This window comes from Symphalangus syndactylus, chromosome X (assembly GCF_028878055.3).
Source record: "Symphalangus syndactylus isolate Jambi chromosome X, NHGRI_mSymSyn1-v2.1_pri, whole genome shotgun sequence".
Taxonomy (NCBI): domain Eukaryota; kingdom Metazoa; phylum Chordata; class Mammalia; order Primates; family Hylobatidae; genus Symphalangus; species Symphalangus syndactylus.
The window spans coordinates 139,356,356-139,374,298 of NC_072447.2; the positions used below are offsets into that span (position 1 = coordinate 139,356,356).

The following is a 17,943-nucleotide window of genomic DNA, read 5'->3' on the forward strand; positions in this document are numbered from 1 at the left end:
ACTGCTGCCCCTCCCATCCTTCCCATGGAGTCGAACTCCAGCCAGAGGAAGGTATGAGACCGATAAAGGAGAAGGCTGACACCAGAAAAAGAAAGTTGGCCCTCCTACCCCCTCATTCGTTCATTCACTCGCTCATTCCGCATTAGACACCAGAGCCGGTGCCAGGAGTTTAGGCTACCAAGATGAACAAGATCCGGTGTCTATCCCAGCGAGTCGTAAAGAAACAAGTAAAAGACGCGGTTCCTGAGCGGGGGAGGGGCCTTTGGGCGAAGGAGGCGCGTCGTTTTCTCGAAGCCAGAGAAATTTGTCCTGTCCGCCCCACCCACTCCCCTAAGATGGCGCCCTCGCGAAACCCGCCCGGCCACCTCCGCGAGGGAATATTCCCACGCCTTCCTTCCGTCTCCCTCCCGGGCCGGCCGATCCGCCGGGGACCCCGCAGAGGTCAAGGCCCTTGAGGCTCCGCGGGATCCCAGTGGCCCTCGCCCCGCCCCAAGGCTGACCCCGGTGGGCGTCGACGCGCGGCACCCAACCCCGGTGCCCCGCCTCCCCGGGCCTCGCGCCGCGTGCCGGCGTCGGCGCCTTTTGACGCCATAGTGGGCGTGTCGGCGCGACCCGCGACGTCGCGACGCGCCGACAATGGCGGCTGCGTCGGCCTGAGCAGGGCTTAGTTTACAAGTAATTTCCTGACGTTGCCGAGGGAGCCGCAGTCGCCTCAGGTCCGGTCGGCGGCGGCGGCAGCGGCAGCGCGCCCGCGCGCTCCCGCAGCGCCCTGGACCTAGCGGCGGTGCCGAGGCCCGGCGGAGCAAGCCAGGTGGGCGGTGGCGCGGCCGAGCTCACAGCATCAGCGCGCGCGCGCGGTGGGCGGGCAGAGAGGGGGGCGGTGCGGCAGCCGAGCGGCCCCGATTTCCCGGGGACTGCTGGGGCGCAGCGGGGAGGCGGGCCGGGGGGCGGCGGGGCGCGAGCAGAGCGCGGTCGACCTCCCTTTCTCTGTTCAGTTCCAGCGTCATTTCGGCCTCTTAGTTCTTCTGAACCCTGCTCCTGAGCTAGGTAGGAAACATGAGCGGCACCAACTTGGATGGGAACGATGAGTTTGATGAGCAGTTGCGAATGCAAGAATTGTACGGAGACGGCAAGGATGGTGACACCCAGACCGATGCCGGCGGAGAACCCGATTCTCTCGGGCAGCAGCCGACGGACACCCCCTACGAGTGGGACCTGGACAAAAAGGCTTGGTTCCCCAAGGTAGGAGAGTGCCACGGGCGCCGCTGAAGAGCGGGCCGCCTGGCCAGCCTCGCGGGGCACTCCTTTTACGTTTGCTTTGCTGAGATCCTTGGTCCTTGGTCCTAGCCCCCTTGGATAGCGACGCTTCTTTTTGTTGTGTTTGTTGGGGCACCGATGTGTAAAGGAACGTAAATCTTTAGGGTGGTGTCTTAAATGTAATTTTTAAGTCTTTTCTATGCTTTATTAATCTTGTCTGTGAAGGTCACAGTTGATTATTACATGACTGCTTTTTATTGCAAAGAGGAAAAATACCAAGAGCAAATTTAGTAGCTGTCCATTTCTGGTAGCCAACCCCACTTGTCCTAGGAACTCAGATGTTTAGCTTATGTACTGTGTGCAAAATGCAGTTTCTTGATTTCTTTTTTAAAGTAGCTGTTTATATATCTTTACTAATTGAACTTTCTTTGCACCTTGCTTTACTTTCCTAGTAAATTTTGTCCCTAGGCATATATGTTTGAACCATATAACCACAGGAATAAGACTGGAGATGCACCGAATACAGATGGAAAATCTGTGTGTGTTTGTTTGGAATACTTGGAAATTGCTAAGTATTTTTATTTCAGCTTCGAAGTAAAATAACTAATGTTAAACTTGATTCTGTAAACTTTGTGGTAAAAGTGCCCTTTTAATCTGGCTCTCATAAGCAGGAAAGGGCACACTAATAGCACACAAATTGACTTGCAAGCCAATGATACAAAACCCGTCTCCACTGCGCGACTGGACTGCTGTTTTAAAAATTCTTTTGCAACTTTTATTTCCCATTCTGTATTTGTATATATATTCCAATCCCTCCAGATTGTTAAAATTTACGATTTCACTTCTGTATTGGTAGTGCTAGTTTGAGTGCAGATTTGGTTTCTTCAACATTCTGAATACTTTTAACAAAGGTGTGATAATGGATTAATGTGTGACTTTATCCTTTTATGTTATTGAAGCCCATACCTCTTCAAACTTTGAGTTTTACATTTTCCCCATTCCATGCGTGCCTAATATTGATTGGTATGATGATATAACTATATTTCTTTCGTTTTGCAATAACGCTTTTCCCCCAAAGGGGAGGAAGATAGATGAGTTGGATTTGCCTTTAATTTGTTCTGATACTAAAATATAACGTCATTTAATTTGTGATAAAGTTAAAATAAACATTTAGTTTTACAATTATTAACCCCATTCTTTATATACCAAATCAGAGTTCTGTTCTGTGTGCTCTCTGCATACAGATATTTAAGTACTTATTGTACATGTATATTTGTGCATCTGTACAGTAAGAGAAAATTGGATTCTGTGGTTAGATTATTCATTGACTGTTGTTTTTTATTGTTTTATTATCTGGTTCTTCCTTTGTTGTATGTATTTGTAGCCTTAGTCAAGTAGACTGTAGAGAGGTAGTAATTAATAAATGAAACAACTAGAAAAGATGCCAGCATTACTTAAAATGCTTTAAATCGTATCTCAGACTTTTGCATTGATCGTCTAAGTACTTGTGTCTTATTTTTTATCACCGTGTGCACAATTTTCTATAGAAGGTGACTATTCTTGCATTTATACTTTAATAACTACAACTATTATCCATAGCGACACTTCTGTGTTAAGTTGTATAACTATGCTGTAAAAACACAATTTAAACTTCTTATGGGTGGAAATAATTTTGAATTTCACTGTCCGGGTCTGTTGAATTGCTTGTTTAGATTACTGAAGATTTCATTGCTACATATCAGGCCAATTATGGCTTCTCTAACGATGGCGCATCTAGTTCTACCACAAATGTTGAAGATGTCCATGCTAGGACTGAAGCGGAACCTCCACAAGAAAAAGCCCCGGAACCCACTGATCCCAGAAAGAAGGGAGAAAAAAGAAAGGCTGAGTCAGGTAAGTGGTTCTAGCTTACAAATTTTAAGTGTAAAAATTAAAAATATGGGTGTGCATATGTACAGTTGCTTTTTCGAGAATTATAATAGCTTTGAAGGAATAAGGTGAGTTTTTTCTTTAAGGTAGTGTCAGTTATAAAGAATCAAGATAAACTGGCCATCTTTTTTCCAGATAGGGCTCTAAAACTAATTATTTGTCAAAAGATTTAAATCCTTTGAAAGCTGGGTAGTGATTTGAGTTAGTTTATCTTGGTCTTTTAAGAGTAAGAGAAAGGTCGTCCTGGAAGTTTCAAGAAACTACTGCTTTGTCAAGATTCCATAATATGACTCTTATCTTTTTTTGCAAGTGTTTTATTTATTTAATTAATTTTGATTTCTAGGATGGTTTCATGTTGAAGAAGACAGAAATACAAATGTATACGTGTCTGGTATGTATAACTTTTTAAACAGGTTTAAGGTAGGAAATACTTAATTTTGAGATTTTTCACGAAGTGATTTTTAGCTTTCAGTTTCTCCAGAGTCCATTTTTTATCATTGTGTCATTTTTTGTTCAGCCATTTATATTAGTAAGGAATATGTGTGTTCATTACAGAACCAAGAAATTTAGTGTGTAACTTTGCATACCAACCTTTGGGCCTGGTTAATGTAACTTACAGCAGTGTGTCCCTTCCCATTCAGTGAGGCCCTCAAGAAAGCATAATTTTAATGTATATTTGAACACACAAAAATGTGAAATTTCTTCAGTTCTGTAAATGTAAAACTTTTACATACATTTACAAAATCAACATTGCATTCACCTAAGTTATAGATGTCTAATTGGTAGAATACTCAGTAATTCACCTTCATTATCAATTATAAATGTTTTTTAATTTTTCTTAAATGACAGGTTTGCCTCCAGATATTACAGTGGATGAATTTATACAACTTATGTCCAAGTTTGGCATTATTATGAGAGATCCTCAGACAGAGGAATTTAAGGTCAAACTTTACAAAGATAATCAAGGAAATCTTAAAGGAGACGGTCTTTGCTGTTATTTGAAGGTAAGTTGTATGATCAAATAAGTTTCTTGTATCTTCGTTTTTAACTCAGGAACCAGGGCTATAATTTCTATAGATGATAACCAACACCAAGAACTGTTCAAAACAGGATATGAAGAAAACTGAAATTTCAGTTAGTATCTGTGTGTATCACATTGGTAAGATTATTCACTTGTTTTAAGAAAATATGTTATCAGGTTAAAGTATTATATAAGTATGTGACTGGAGTGCTTCTTTTGTTTTGAAAAATTCTCACTGGAAAGATTTCTTTATTGATATGTACAGTCAATTCAGACTACATTTTAAAAATTCAAGAAGAAAAAAGCCAGTAACATTTTAGTTGTCCATTGGAATGAATTACACCAGGGTTCAGCAAACTCGGGCTCCGTTTTGGTAAATACAGCTTTATGGAACACAGCCACACTAATTCATTTATGCATTTGTCTATGGTTGCCTTTGTGTTTCATTGATAGGGTTGAGTGGTTGCAGCACAGACCTTGCGGCCTACAAAGCCTAAAATATTTACGAACTGGCCCTTTAACAAAAGGACTTTTCTGACCCTTGAATTAGACCATGAAGGAGACGATAGCTTATTCTTACTGCTTTAAAATATTTTTTTGAATGTGAGAAAAGAGAGAGTGGTACTAAGAGAAATTTGCAGAACTGCATGTAGTCATAGTACCATAAATTACACAAAGAAACCTCAATGCCAAAGGCAGCCATCATTTCTGGAACTCCTGCCACCTTAGGAGCATGTGTTATACATTATCACAGGGTACAGAACAAATGATGACATGTACATAAGTCAAACCTGAAAATAATTATAGAGTAAAATCAAAATGGTAAAGCAAAAGTACAAACACCACAGGTGTGTTGTGAGTATACAGTATTCCAGTGAGATCAGAAGAGAGTAGGATTAAGCTGACAGCTTTTTGGGAAATAGGTTTTTGACCTGAATCTTAAACGTGATGGTTATGGGACATGAGCATGACCATTTTAGGATGGTAGTTTTGTAATGTTCAAATGTAAGGAGATTTGAGAGTTTTATAAGTTTTTTAAGGATTATTAAAAAATCTGTGAACAGATTCTTCGGGAGTTCTGTTAGATTTTTTAAAATTTTAAAGGAAAAAAATTGAGTTTTGAGACCCATAGAAGTACAAGATTGTCAAAACAGTAAATTGAGTTCCAGGAAAATATAGTGAATTATTCCAGGACCCGTATTTATGTGAGCAGCTGAGTTCAGTTATCCATTTTTGTTTTCTACAGGTCCTCTGATCTTTGACTCTGTTTGTATAGGGCTGATAACTGTACTTTCTGTAAGACCTGGAATCCATACATGTATTTAATATAAAGTAGAAGTCATCAAATAATTGTCTTCTACTTCTCAGTGTGTTACAGACTTACAATTTAATGGATGAACCAAAAAATTAAAGGCTGGCTATGGTGTTCCCAGTTCCTTGAGTCATCTAGTCTTTTAAGTAAGAGTATTATAGGATTTTAAAAGAAATACACCTTAGAAATCATGCAGATTTGCTCCCTTCATTCTGCAGAGGAGAAATTGTGGCCTCAAGAGACAAAATTACCCAATAATAATATAATTTATTGAACACCTACCATATGCTAGTCCTTATCCTTTCCATGCATTATTTCATTTAATTTTGTCAAGAACCTTGTGATGAAGATATTAACTATTTCCATTTTACATATGACGATACTGGGGCTCAGGAAGCTTGAATAATTTACCCAAGTTCACACAGCCATTTAGGGACAGCCGTGTCTCAAATGCGGGTTTCCTGGTTCAGATTCTAGAGTTCTTTATCTCAAAGAGAGAGATCTCATATATTCATAATATATAAATATAAGAATTTAAATTATTTTATGTATAATCATCGTTCATCTAAAAAACTCCTGAAGTTTTATTTCATTGTATAACTGACTATGTTTTATCTTACATTTATAAAGAGAGAATCTGTGGAACTTGCATTAAAACTTTTGGATGAAGATGAAATTAGAGGCTACAAATTACATGTTGAGGTGGCAAAGTTTCAACTGAAGGGAGAATATGATGCCTCAAAGAAGAAGAAGAAGTGCAAAGACTATAAGAAGAAGCTGTCTATGCAACAAAAGTTTGTAATTTTTTTCCCTTTTGAAAGGTTCCATATATTCTAGAGTATATTTTTGGTAATAGCCATCTAGTTTTATTCTGTCAAGTGTGCCTACACATTATTTTAAAATAATTTCATTAGCTCATCAGGTACCTTTAGCAATCTACACAATAGGATGATTTAGTGGTGGGGATTTTAATTTTCCAGGGTGTTTGTATGTAATATAATAAGAGCTTAAATGAGCTAAGAGAAGCCATCTGTTTGGAAAACATTGAACATCAAATTAAATAAGATGGTTTAGGCTTATGTACCAGAACCGTTTACTTTCTGTGTGGATTGAAATCAGTTGTACCAGGAGCTAAATTTTTAGATACAGGTTTGTTATAGGAATTAGAAATGACAGGATTTTATAATTGTATTTACTGTAGTTGTATGTAGTATATACATAATGTCATCAAGTTTCTATTATTATTCTGTTTGTTTAATATACTTTGAAATATACTAGTTTTAAGAAATTAGTCAAAATGATAAATACTTTTATCAGAGTAAATTCTAGTGACACTTCTAACACCATGCTTAAACTAATTAAATATCATAAAAGCATTTAGTTGTGATGTCTCATCGTTTTTACAAGAGCAGGTAAAATTGATAACCACATATTTTTTAAACAATATCAGTAAAATTTATGATTGTAACAGAGTGAGTAGTTTTATGTATTTGAGTGTAGTTTGTTTTTTATAATGATAAAGTACCTAAAAACCAATACGATTTAAAAATATTTTTTAGCCTCAAGGTATATTTTTCTGAACTCATAAATACTAAGAATTAGAGATTTTTCAAGGGTCTCATTGGAATGTTTGTATAATCAGACAACAGTTGCCCTGAAAAACATTTAATCTGGGAATTTCAGATACTGGGGCCATTTTGCCTCTGCCTTTTATTTTATTTTATTTTATTTTATTTATTCGAGGCAAGAGTCTCACTCTGTCACACAGGCTGGAGTGCAGGGGTGCAATGTTGGCTCACTGCAACCTATACCTCCAGGCTTCAAGCTATACTCATGCCTCAGCCTCCCTAGTAGCTGGGATTACAGACATGCACCACCACACCTTGCTCATTTTTGTATTTTTAGTAGAGACGGGGTTTTACCATGTTGGCCAGGCTGGTCTTCAACTCCTGACCTCAAGTGACCTGCCCACCTCGGCCTTCCAAAGTGCTGGGATTATAGGTGTGAGCCACTGCACACGGCCCCCTGCCCATTATTTTTATTTCAGAAAGTTTTCTGACTGGAACTATCTGAAATACAGTTTGTTGTTGTAAAATCCAGTAATTATCTTTATTAAATACTCAATAAAGTATTGTATGAACAACTCATTCTTTTCTCTCTCCAACAAGTCTGAAGCAAAATTTACAGTTTGTTGTTACTGCTTCATTGCCTCAGGCAGTTGGATTGGAGACCTGAGAGGCGAGCCGGACCATCCCGGATGCGCCATGAACGAGTTGTCATCATCAAGAATATGTTTCATCCTATGGATTTTGAGGTAGGAAGTGGTGTGCTTACTGATAGAAATGCTGATAGGCTTTCTTTCTCTCAAGGGAGCCTGGAGCTTGCCTTGCCTCATCTTTGTCATGTCACCTCCTATGTGTTTGTGCAGTGAGTAGTAAAGGAAGATGGAGCCAAGAAGCTACTTAAGTCTTTTGATTTCCCTTCCCTTCGTTTAGCCCAGTATTGTTTTAAAGTGTATCCCAGATAAGACTGTTTAATAACCATACTGTGTCCCTAACAGCAGCTACTTGATATGGGAAACCATTGAAAAATATCATCATTAAAAGATTTATGGGAACTGCTTGTGGATTTTCAGTGCAGGCCAACAAATATGGGCTGATTTTGGTGGGGAGTACCAGCTTCACAGCTGTAAATGCAAACTTCAGTTTGGTACTAAAAGTTATAATGCTTAATGTCCGTGGAAAATTCTAAGAGCAGCAAGTAAAAGTGAATAAGTACATGTGTTATGTATCAACTTTTTTAAGTGATTTTTTAAAAAGTGAATGGAACTGTCCTTCCTCCCCTCAAAAAAGTGAATAAAGGAGGAGCAAAGAACAAGGAGTTCTGAGGAATACTGTCATCAAAGTACCTTGTGTTACATTCTGCCTCTATTCTTATCTCTGTCTACTGGTGTAGACTGACTTTATTGTTAGTGGAGAAACAACTCTTTATTCTCTCCCTGGTTCTGAAGTTAGTGATAGCAAGTTATACAGAAAGCAGGTTATACTGATAGCAAGTTACACAGAGAAAAATGTTTGTAATGTAAAATTCCGTTTTTACCAATGATCTAGTTGTAATCAGTGCCCATTCCTGACCGTTTTGTGCATTTAAACAATCAAAATAGTAATATAATTGTAGCTCCCTTAGAGAGGGCCCCAAAATGGACAGTTCAGCTCTATCTCAATGAATAGTGTTGCGATAAGGTTTACTGTGTACCTATGGAGTTTGGGCATCTTTTGAGGTCATTGGAAATATACGTGTGGTTTATTTATGAGATTGATTGATTGATATCTCTTCTGACCAGAAATCTGGAAGAATTTTGAAATATAGCAGTTTACAGTTTTACAGTTGCAGTGATAATGAAATATGGTTTATAAACACGTGCACACCAGTTACATTTTGAAATACTGTTTTTGCCAGCAATAACTTTAAAATAAATGCATAGAATTACAAAAATATTAGCTGGGCATGGTGGCGCATGCCTGTAATCCCAGCTACTCAGGAGGCTGATTCAGGAGAATCACTTGAACCCAGTAGGCAGAGGTTACAGTAAGATCACGCCACTGCACTCCAGCCTGGGCAACAGAGCGAGACTACATCTCAAAACAAAACAAAACACCAGATCATAGTCATTAAAGCAGCATATAAAATAAATGCATAGATTGATCACAATATTTAGTCTGCTAAATACAACTCCAGGATTTCCTATTATTTATTACATTTTATCCCCCTGCTAAATAAGTGATTTGTTTATTAGGTGACATATTTATTTCTGTGACTTGAGGTCTTTGATTCACACATTTCATACTCCTGCCACTCGAGCGTGAATGTAAATGCAAACCTAATTCAAAGTATCTGGAACCTCTGCAAGTAGAAGTCTGTTGTGTAATTTTGTCTATTCTTGTTTCTACCTCCTGCCTTGCTCATTGAAATACCTTATTTGAGTCTAAGGATCACCCCAGGCAGACTTAGCTTTTCCTAGCTTAACAAATATTCTTTCCCCAAAACCACATTTATTCTACCTTGACCCCTATACATTCCCTCCAGTGAATATTTTTAAAGATAGAAGTTTCATGCTTGCAAATTCCTGATTTTTTTTTAAATCTTCTTGGTTTAGTGTAAACATTACTTTGGAGTTACGGAGCCTTTGTACTACCCTATTTTGTTTCCTTCATAGCATTTATTATTATCTGAAGTAATTTTGACTCGTCTACTAGAATGTGAGCTCCATGACACCCAGTATTTTGTCTACCTTGTTTGCTGCTGTATTCTCAGTACATAGAATTGTGCCTGGCACACAGTTGGCCCTTAATATTTATGTGATGAAGAATTGAACGAATTGCTAAATGAAACCCTTGTTATTTACAAGCCAGAGTCTTTTCATTCACCCAGTGGATAAAACATTTTCTCTTCAGCATCTTTGCAAATGAAAGCAAATTTTCTTTTTAGATGCCTGTGCCACAAAGGATGGTAGGACATTGTCTTGGCAGTGGTGGAATTAGTTCACAAAGAAATGCTTGGTGATGCTATCCTTGTTTGCCCACCTTCCTGGCCTCACATGGTCCAACTAGCTTGCTGAGAGCATGTCAACAAGAAGAGTGACAAATAATCTTGCTTTTGTTCACTGTCTCTGAGCACCTGAACCTCAGTGTAGACGTGTGCTGTCAGATATGGTAGACTATAGCCATGTGTGGTTAAATGTAAGTTAATTAAAATGAAATAAAATTCAGTTCATCACTTGTACTAGGCACATGTAGCTAGTAGCTACCATATTGGATAATGCAGATATACAACATTTTCATCATCACAGAACCTTCTATTGGACAACACTGGTATAGACATTATATAACTTTTGATAGAAGTGTCCAACAGGAAAACCTGCTTTTATTGCATGTTTTGGGGGAGTGTTTGATTTGACTGAAGACTCCGTATGAACCTAAAGAACACACAGCAGCATTGAGCTTTTTAGTGGAAAACAAAAACTGAATTGTCAGGTTATCCTGAGATATCTGAAAGGAGTCAGATTTTGGGTGGAGGGGTGTATTTTGATTCTAAACAGTTAGAAGTAACATACCTAAGAATACTGTCTGATATCAGGGTAAATATTGAAGGCTAACATTTTTAATGTGACTTCAGAGGGTCTTCAGTATTTAATTCAAATCCTTATTTTAAAATGCATTGCCTGGCAAATTTGAATACCAAGACATGAAGAGTCAAAACTCAGATGCATTAGCCGGGCATGGTAGCACGCACCTGTAATCCCAGCAACTTGGAAGGCTGAGGCACGAGGATCACTTGAATCCAGGAGGCAGAGGCTGCAGTGAGCCAAGATCGCACCACTGCACTCCAGCCTGGGCAACAAAGTAAGACTCTGTCTTCAAAAAAAAAAAAAAAAAAAAGAGAGAGAGAGAAAGCAAAGCACTGAGACATTGGTGTAGAAATAAAGGTGATGCCTACCCCCACCATGGAATCACACTTCAATTTAAAAGTTGTTAAACATGTTAACACAGTTTTTTTTTTTTTTATATAATCCTGATTTTCCTTGGTGAATAAAAGAGAGGTATTAGAAACAGTTTATCAGATTCTTAAAAAGATTTTCTTGAATATTGGCTTTGTACAAAAGTCTGTGCTATTTTCTGTGAGGTATCTGAAACTCAATAAAACAAAGTTGCTGCCTTCTGAAAGCACTCACTCTAATAGGAGCTAACCACACACACACACACACACACACACACACACACATATCAAAAGCCGTAACTTTTATTCTCTACTCCTTATTCTTCTCGGGTCTGATCATTTTGTATAAAGCAAATTGGCTGCTTCTCCAAAATTGAGTTTTATAAGTGGGGAAATCCAGAGTTCTGCCAACTGTAGTTTTAGAAGCCTCAGATTTATGCAGATGAGTACGATTTTATATTTTTTATTTTAAATCAGATTTCAGTAACTCCCTGCCAGCTTATTTTTGCTTTTTGAAGAACCTTACGGGAGGAAAGCCACAATTCTCTATAGTTCCTCTTTAGCTGATGAGAAAAATGAAAGCGTGTAAGAAAGATAGATGCACTTAAATGTTTCCTAGAAAGTGTAAGTCACCTTCAATAGAAATTTATAGATAGGATATCTTCATTTATATTTGTATGTAGTTGAAATTCAAGCTGATAATGTAACTTTTCCTGAGCCCTTTTTATGCATTGGTACTTGGAGAGAGATTTGTTAATTCCCAGAGGGAATCTTAAATCTTTTTTTTGTTGTTATAGGGAGATTTCCACCCAAACTCTAGGCTACTAGAAACAGCAGTACTTGAATGTTCTTAATAGGCTCATAGTTGCAAGAAAGCAACAGCTAAGAATGTATTTTATTGCATGCTTAATAACAGCTCCTTATTTGTATGGTTCTGTTACAGTGTGGTAGGAGACAAGACGAACAGTAATCCTTATAATGTTTATTCTGTGAGTTAAAATAGCATCTTGAAAGCACAAAAATCAATCTTAGGACACTTAGTCAATAAAAGGGATATATTGCTCTCTCTCTCTCTCTCCATTACAGCATTTCTGTAAATAGGAATGTATCCAAAACACAAAGCAAAGGACTCTTATCAGTGTGATGTTGATGCCCGTGCAGAACATAGGAATTAGCAGTCTGACTGAATATGCGCCACAGGACTTCCACCTTCTTCTCCTGCTCTGCCACTGTAGGCCCCTTCTGCTGCCTGCCATACTTGTCCATTTCCTTTGTTCCTTTAGCAGGGCAAACCTATAGGAGTAGCAGTGGATGTAGTAGTCTAATTTTATTTGATTTTGAGTTTTTAAAAAATTTTATAGACTGAAAAACACAACTAACCTTAGGCAAAACCTTTTTCTGTTTGTTGATTTATCAGAACAAGAAATTGGATTCTCAGGATTTATAGTTAAAGAAGGGAGCAAACCCGTTTTAATCATGCATATTTTTCAGGATGATCCATTGGTGCTGAATGAGATCAGAGAAGACCTTCGAGTAGAGTGTTCGAAGTTTGGACAAATTAGGAAACTCCTTCTCTTTGATGTAAGTTCATGACTTGGACATATGGATCCTAAAGCAATCATTCCTCCACCTTATAAGTTCTTCCCATATGTTAATATACCCCTGAATTTTAGATTAATGTTTTTATATAGTAGTCTACTATCTTATGATAATCATCTATTAGCAATAATGAGATGAACATGGATTACAAGCCAAGGATTTGATAGATTTAGTATGCCTTGCTTATTTTCCGTCTTCATTACCCTAGAGTACATGATCAGGTGGAAGAAGGTACAAGAAAAATGTATGAGATCTCTGGTTCCCTATTAGTCACATTTTCTCCTCTTTGTGAATTATTCTCATCCTCCATATTTGGAACAATCAGGGACAATATTCTCCTGTATATTTCCTCTTCTCACCCTCTTTTTACTTCCAAAATTGACACCCAATAATTAAGAGTCACCATTTATTGCTTGTGTATTACAAGCTACTTTACATGTTATCTCACTTCTCAAAACCCTTTGAGGCAGGTTAGCACTATTATACCTATTTTATAGATGGAGAAGCTAACACTTTAGAAATTGAACACCTGGCTCAAGGTTGTTCATCTGGTAACTGACAGAGCCAGGATTTAATCCCAGGGCAATATGACTTCAGAGTTTACACTCTTAACAATTATACTGTCCTGCTTCTCATTAGACAGGGATGTCAGCAGAAACATTTCCAAGAACATTGTGCTTGGTTCTTGCTAGGTAAGATTGAGGTAAAGAAGCAGCTGACTGCACGTGACTGGCTGGGATAAAAGGGAAGAAAGACTTCATACATAAAGTCTTTTACTTCAGAGTATCAGACAGAACACTACTACTTACCTACTTTGTGAAATGTATGTGTTTTATTTTTAATCTTATCGTTCATTCCTTTTTTTTTCTTTCTTGTCTTTCTAGAGGCACCCAGATGGTGTGGCCTCTGTGTCCTTTCGGGATCCAGAGGAAGCTGATTATTGTATTCAAACTCTTGATGGAAGATGGTTTGGTGGCCGTCAGATCACTGCCCAGGCATGGGATGGGACTACAGATTATCAGGTAAATTCTGCTGCTTGTCAAGGGCACACACAGTGTATCATTACCAACAAATACTGATCCTTCAGATCTAAATTTTGGGTTCGGTTTAACCTATTTAATGTAACAATGCTTCTTTTATTTTTATTTACTTATATATTTTAATTTTTTACTCTTTATTATTTACAATGCTTCTTTTAAATAATATTTTGCATTCAGAAGATAGAGAAATGTTTGAGTCCTTCAGTTTCTAAGTCTGAAAGTTTGAGGCTTGTTCAGAGTAGTGATAAGAAAAGAACACATTCAACCAAATGTTACTCTTCCTTTGTATGCTGTGAAGTATGGACAGAGCTCAAATATTAACTTTTTAAGAGATGAGACATTTCTGCAGTACTGTGCTATTTGGTCTTTATTTAAGTGATCTTATTTAAGGTCAACTCTAGTAAATCAAGATGTAAAGTTTTGAAAACTGAAGACAGGGAATTGCTTTCATTTCCTAATAAGAGATGCTTTATAAAATTAAGGTTGTTTCATCAATATTAGGTATGTTCAGAGAAGTAACCTTTTGCCTAAAACTTATTTTAATGGCAGTCTCCATTTATCCACAGGTGGAGGAAACCTCAAGAGAAAGGGAGGAAAGGCTGAGAGGATGGGAGGCTTTCCTCAATGCTCCTGAGGCCAACAGAGGCCTTAGGCGTTCAGATTCTGTCTCTGCTTCTGAAAGGGCAGGGCCTTCTAGAGCAAGGCATTTTTCAGAGCACCCCAGCACATCTAAAATGAATGTTCAAGAAACTGCAACTGGAATGGCGTTTGAAGAACCTATAGATGAGAAAAAGTTTGAAAAGACAGAAGATGGGGGAGAATTTGAAGAAGGTGCTTCTGAAAACAATGCTAAAGAAAGTAGCCCCGAAAAAGAGGCTGAAGAAGGCTGCCCTGAAAAAGAATCTGAAGAGGGCTGCCCCAAAAGAGGGTTTGAAGGCGGCTGCCCCCAAAAAGAGTCTGAAGAAGGCAATCCTGTAAGAGGATCTGAAGAGGGTAGTCCTAAAAAAGAGTCTAAAAAGAAGACACTCAAAAATGATTGTGAAGAGAATGGCCTTGCAAAGGAATCTGAAGATGACCCCAACAAGGAGTCTGAAGAGGAGGTTGGCCCCACAAAAGAGTCTGAAGAAGATGACTCAGAGAAAGAGTCTGACGAAGACTGCTCTGAAAAACAGTCTGAAGATGGCTCCGAGAGAGAATTTGAAGAAAATGGTCTCGAGAAAGATTTGGATGAGGAAGGCTCTGAAAAGGAGCTTCATGAAAATGTTCTTGACAAAGAGTTAGAAGAAAATGACTCTGAAAACTCCGAATTTGAAGATGACGGCTCTGAAAAAGTGTTAGATGAGGAAGGCTCTGAGAGAGAGTTTGACGAAGATTCAGATGAAAAGGAAGAAGAGGAGGATACATATGAAAAAGTATTTGATGATGAGTCTGATGAGAAAGAGGATGAAGAATCTGCAGATGAAAAGGGGCTTGAAGCTGCTGATAAAAAAGAGGAAGAAGGTGATGCAGATGAAAAGCTGTTTGAAGAGTCAGACAACAAGGAAGATGAAGATGCAGATGGAAAGGAAGATGCTGACGAAAAGTTGTTCGAAGATGATGATTCCAATGAGAAGTTGTTTGATGAGGAGGAAGATTCCAATGAGAAGTTGTTTGACGACTCTGATGAGAGGGGGACTTTGGGTGGTTTTGGGAGTGTTGAAGAAGGGCCCCTATCCACTGGCAGCAGCTTTATTCTCAGTAGTGATGATGATGATGATGATATTTAATCCCTTAAACTTGCTTTTTAGGGAGAGTCCTCCATCTACATTTGCCTGTGCTTCAGGGTAATTACTAGTAGTGTTACATGAACATGTGCATAGTGGTAGGATGCCATCAGATTAAAGCATTGAAGTTTTTCATTGTTACCTGTACCTAATGGTTTTAAATATATGTTAATTGATTGTTTAGTTAAAATGTCATAGTTACAATGCAAGTAAACTGGATACTTGTTCTTTTGTCAGATTTGTTAAATGCATGCAGAATAATATTTTTAAAAGTATTGATTGAAGTTTGTGATATTCATCAATAAAAATAAGTTGATAATATGCAGAAACTGAAAATTGGACTTGAGTTAAATTGCATTTTAAATTCTTGATATTGCTTTATTTATACTGAAGGTTGGCTTTTCTGAGGACTTGAAGAATCCCTTTGGAGTCTGCTTGCTTCCCGCTGGTATTAGCACATATGTCTCCATTTCCTCTCTATAAACCAGAACATGTTCCTAAACTCAGAAAACAACTCTCTGGATTTTTTTTTCTGCCCAGTCCTTGCAAATTAACTCGTTTGTTTTCTACCCTCTTTCCGTTAAAATTGGCTCTCAGATGTCCAAAAGTGAACTTCCTGCGGTCTACAGCTCCCATTATTATTAAAAATCTAGAGAAACAGATTAGAATTCTACCTTGTACTATTAGCGTCTCTGGGCCCCTTTAGAAGTTAATTCAAATTAGAGGATCTCTACCCAGAAAAAAATGTACACACTACACTACACAACTTGTGTACAGTTTGGGGAGGTTCATGGATTCCCTGAAGTTGAAGAACTTCATGCCTGCTTCAGTTGTTCGTTTTTTTAGAATCATAGTGCCTAGCACTGTGCAAAGTTGTGTAGTCCCAATAAAGTTGTGGGTCTTTCTTGATTATGCTTTCCAAATTCAGTAGTGATGAATTTACTTCTGATACAGCATTAAGAAGCTATTCTCAGAAATTAGGAGCATTAAAATAAACTGCATTGGTGCTCTTTCATTACAGTATATGTAAGTGTAACCCTCTAGATAGAGAAGAGTTCCTATACTTCAAGTCTGTTTTTATTTTGAGAATTTTTTACTTGATGTCTGGGATTTCATAAAATCTTCAGGATTAGGATTTTCACCAGGGATAAGTCAGTAAACGAGGTGAAGAAAGTTAAGTATAGAAAAATTGCAAACCAAAATAGTGTTTCCTTTAAAGATAAGCCAGAAGCATTTAAACTTGAATTTATTGGAAAATTAGTTTTCTAAATGAAAGGAAAAGAATGCTTTACCTTCCATACACAGCGGTTAGGATGCATAACTCTACAACGTAAATTAGCTGTGAGACCATTAGGAGAATTTGTTTCATTCTTTACATTACAATTTATAATTTTGGAAATCCAGAATCTCTCAATATACTATGCATCTAGTCTGTTTTAGATACCAACCGTTGCTTAGTAAAGACTCCTTGCCACAATTTTGGGACAGGAAATACATTAAAAATAGAGTAAATCTCTTACCCTATATGTGTAGTATTTGAGTTGAGAATAAATGTTCCATTTTTGTTTTCTAAAAAAAAAAACAAAAACAAAAAAAATAGAGTAAACTTTCACTATTTGGTGGGTTTTGTCTAAAGTCATTGCCACCCCTGGCGGGTTAACCATCTTCTGTGTGAACTCAAGTGTGTATGTTTGTATGTGTGTGTGTTCGCAAGTGTGTGTTAGTGGATTTCAGTTATGCGATACTGTCCCGAATATTTTGACTTCAATTTGGTTGATATCACATACTCAGGTTCTTTTCATATAAACACACTGGAAGTGAAAATCACAAACAGCTGTAAAATGGAAATAATTTATGAGGTGATATAAACAACAGAAATTAGAGTCATAAAGCACACATAGCTACCTGTTTACTGAGTAATCAGATTTTTATTAGTCCTGAAAACTGAATTTAATGTGAGGCAAGAATACATCCTATTATCAAAAGAAAATGGGGGCAGGGTGGATTTTAAGCCTAGCAATGTTCCACTATCACCTAACAACTACTGAGTTTAATGCTCCTTACAGCTATAATTTACACAAAATATTAGTGCATTCAGTCCTAAATGTATAAACCAGAAGTGGCTTCAGGCATAACCTTGAATGGCTTGAATGCCCTGCTGTCTGAGTCCACAAGTACCTTGTACAAGAACAGACATGAAACTTCATGTTAGGAAAAACTATTTCTGGTCTTTGCAATATTAATGAAATACTGAAATTATTACTGCTTTCTACAAAAGAAATAAGGGCAAAATTGGAGTAACTCAAGTATCTGTTTCCCTTCCTTCTCAAGTAGTAATAGCTCTGGGCTCTTTGTGAAGTCCTGAGGAGCTAAATCCAGTTCATTTGGAAGCCACTACCTCTTCCTTTTCAGAGTATAATCTATTTTCCTGATGTAAATTATTTGGTCATTTCTGAGGCTTGGCAGGAAGGTAGGGATTAGCTAATATTCTAATTATGCCTTTCTCAATCATGTGAGTGATTTTTT

The 17,943-nt window shown here is 37.9% G+C and overlaps 1 protein-coding gene across 3 annotated transcripts; it reads left to right on the plus strand.

The window, feature by feature from the left end:
* Positions 1-325: 325 nt before the first annotated feature.
* Positions 326-15,753, plus strand: HTATSF1 (HIV-1 Tat specific factor 1). 3 transcript variants are annotated; one of them, XM_055268009.2, is made up of 10 exons: positions 326-811; positions 996-1,242; positions 2,970-3,150; positions 3,530-3,577; positions 4,036-4,190; positions 6,150-6,313; positions 7,734-7,833; positions 12,507-12,596; positions 13,499-13,636; positions 14,221-15,753. In XM_055268009.2, the coding sequence occupies exons 2-10, from the start codon at positions 1,057-1,059 to the stop codon at positions 15,418-15,420; spliced, it is 2,262 nt and encodes a 753-aa protein (XP_055123984.1). In that variant the 5' UTR covers positions 326-811; positions 996-1,056; the 3' UTR covers positions 15,421-15,753. The 3 variants fall into 3 exon arrangements, with proteins under 3 accessions (XP_055123984.1, XP_055123985.1, XP_063490987.1); XM_055268010.2 differs by having other exon boundaries at positions 578-811; positions 1,048-1,242; XM_063634917.1 differs by lacking the exon at positions 326-811 and having other exon boundaries at positions 869-1,242.
* Positions 15,754-17,943: the final 2,190 nt, after the last annotated feature.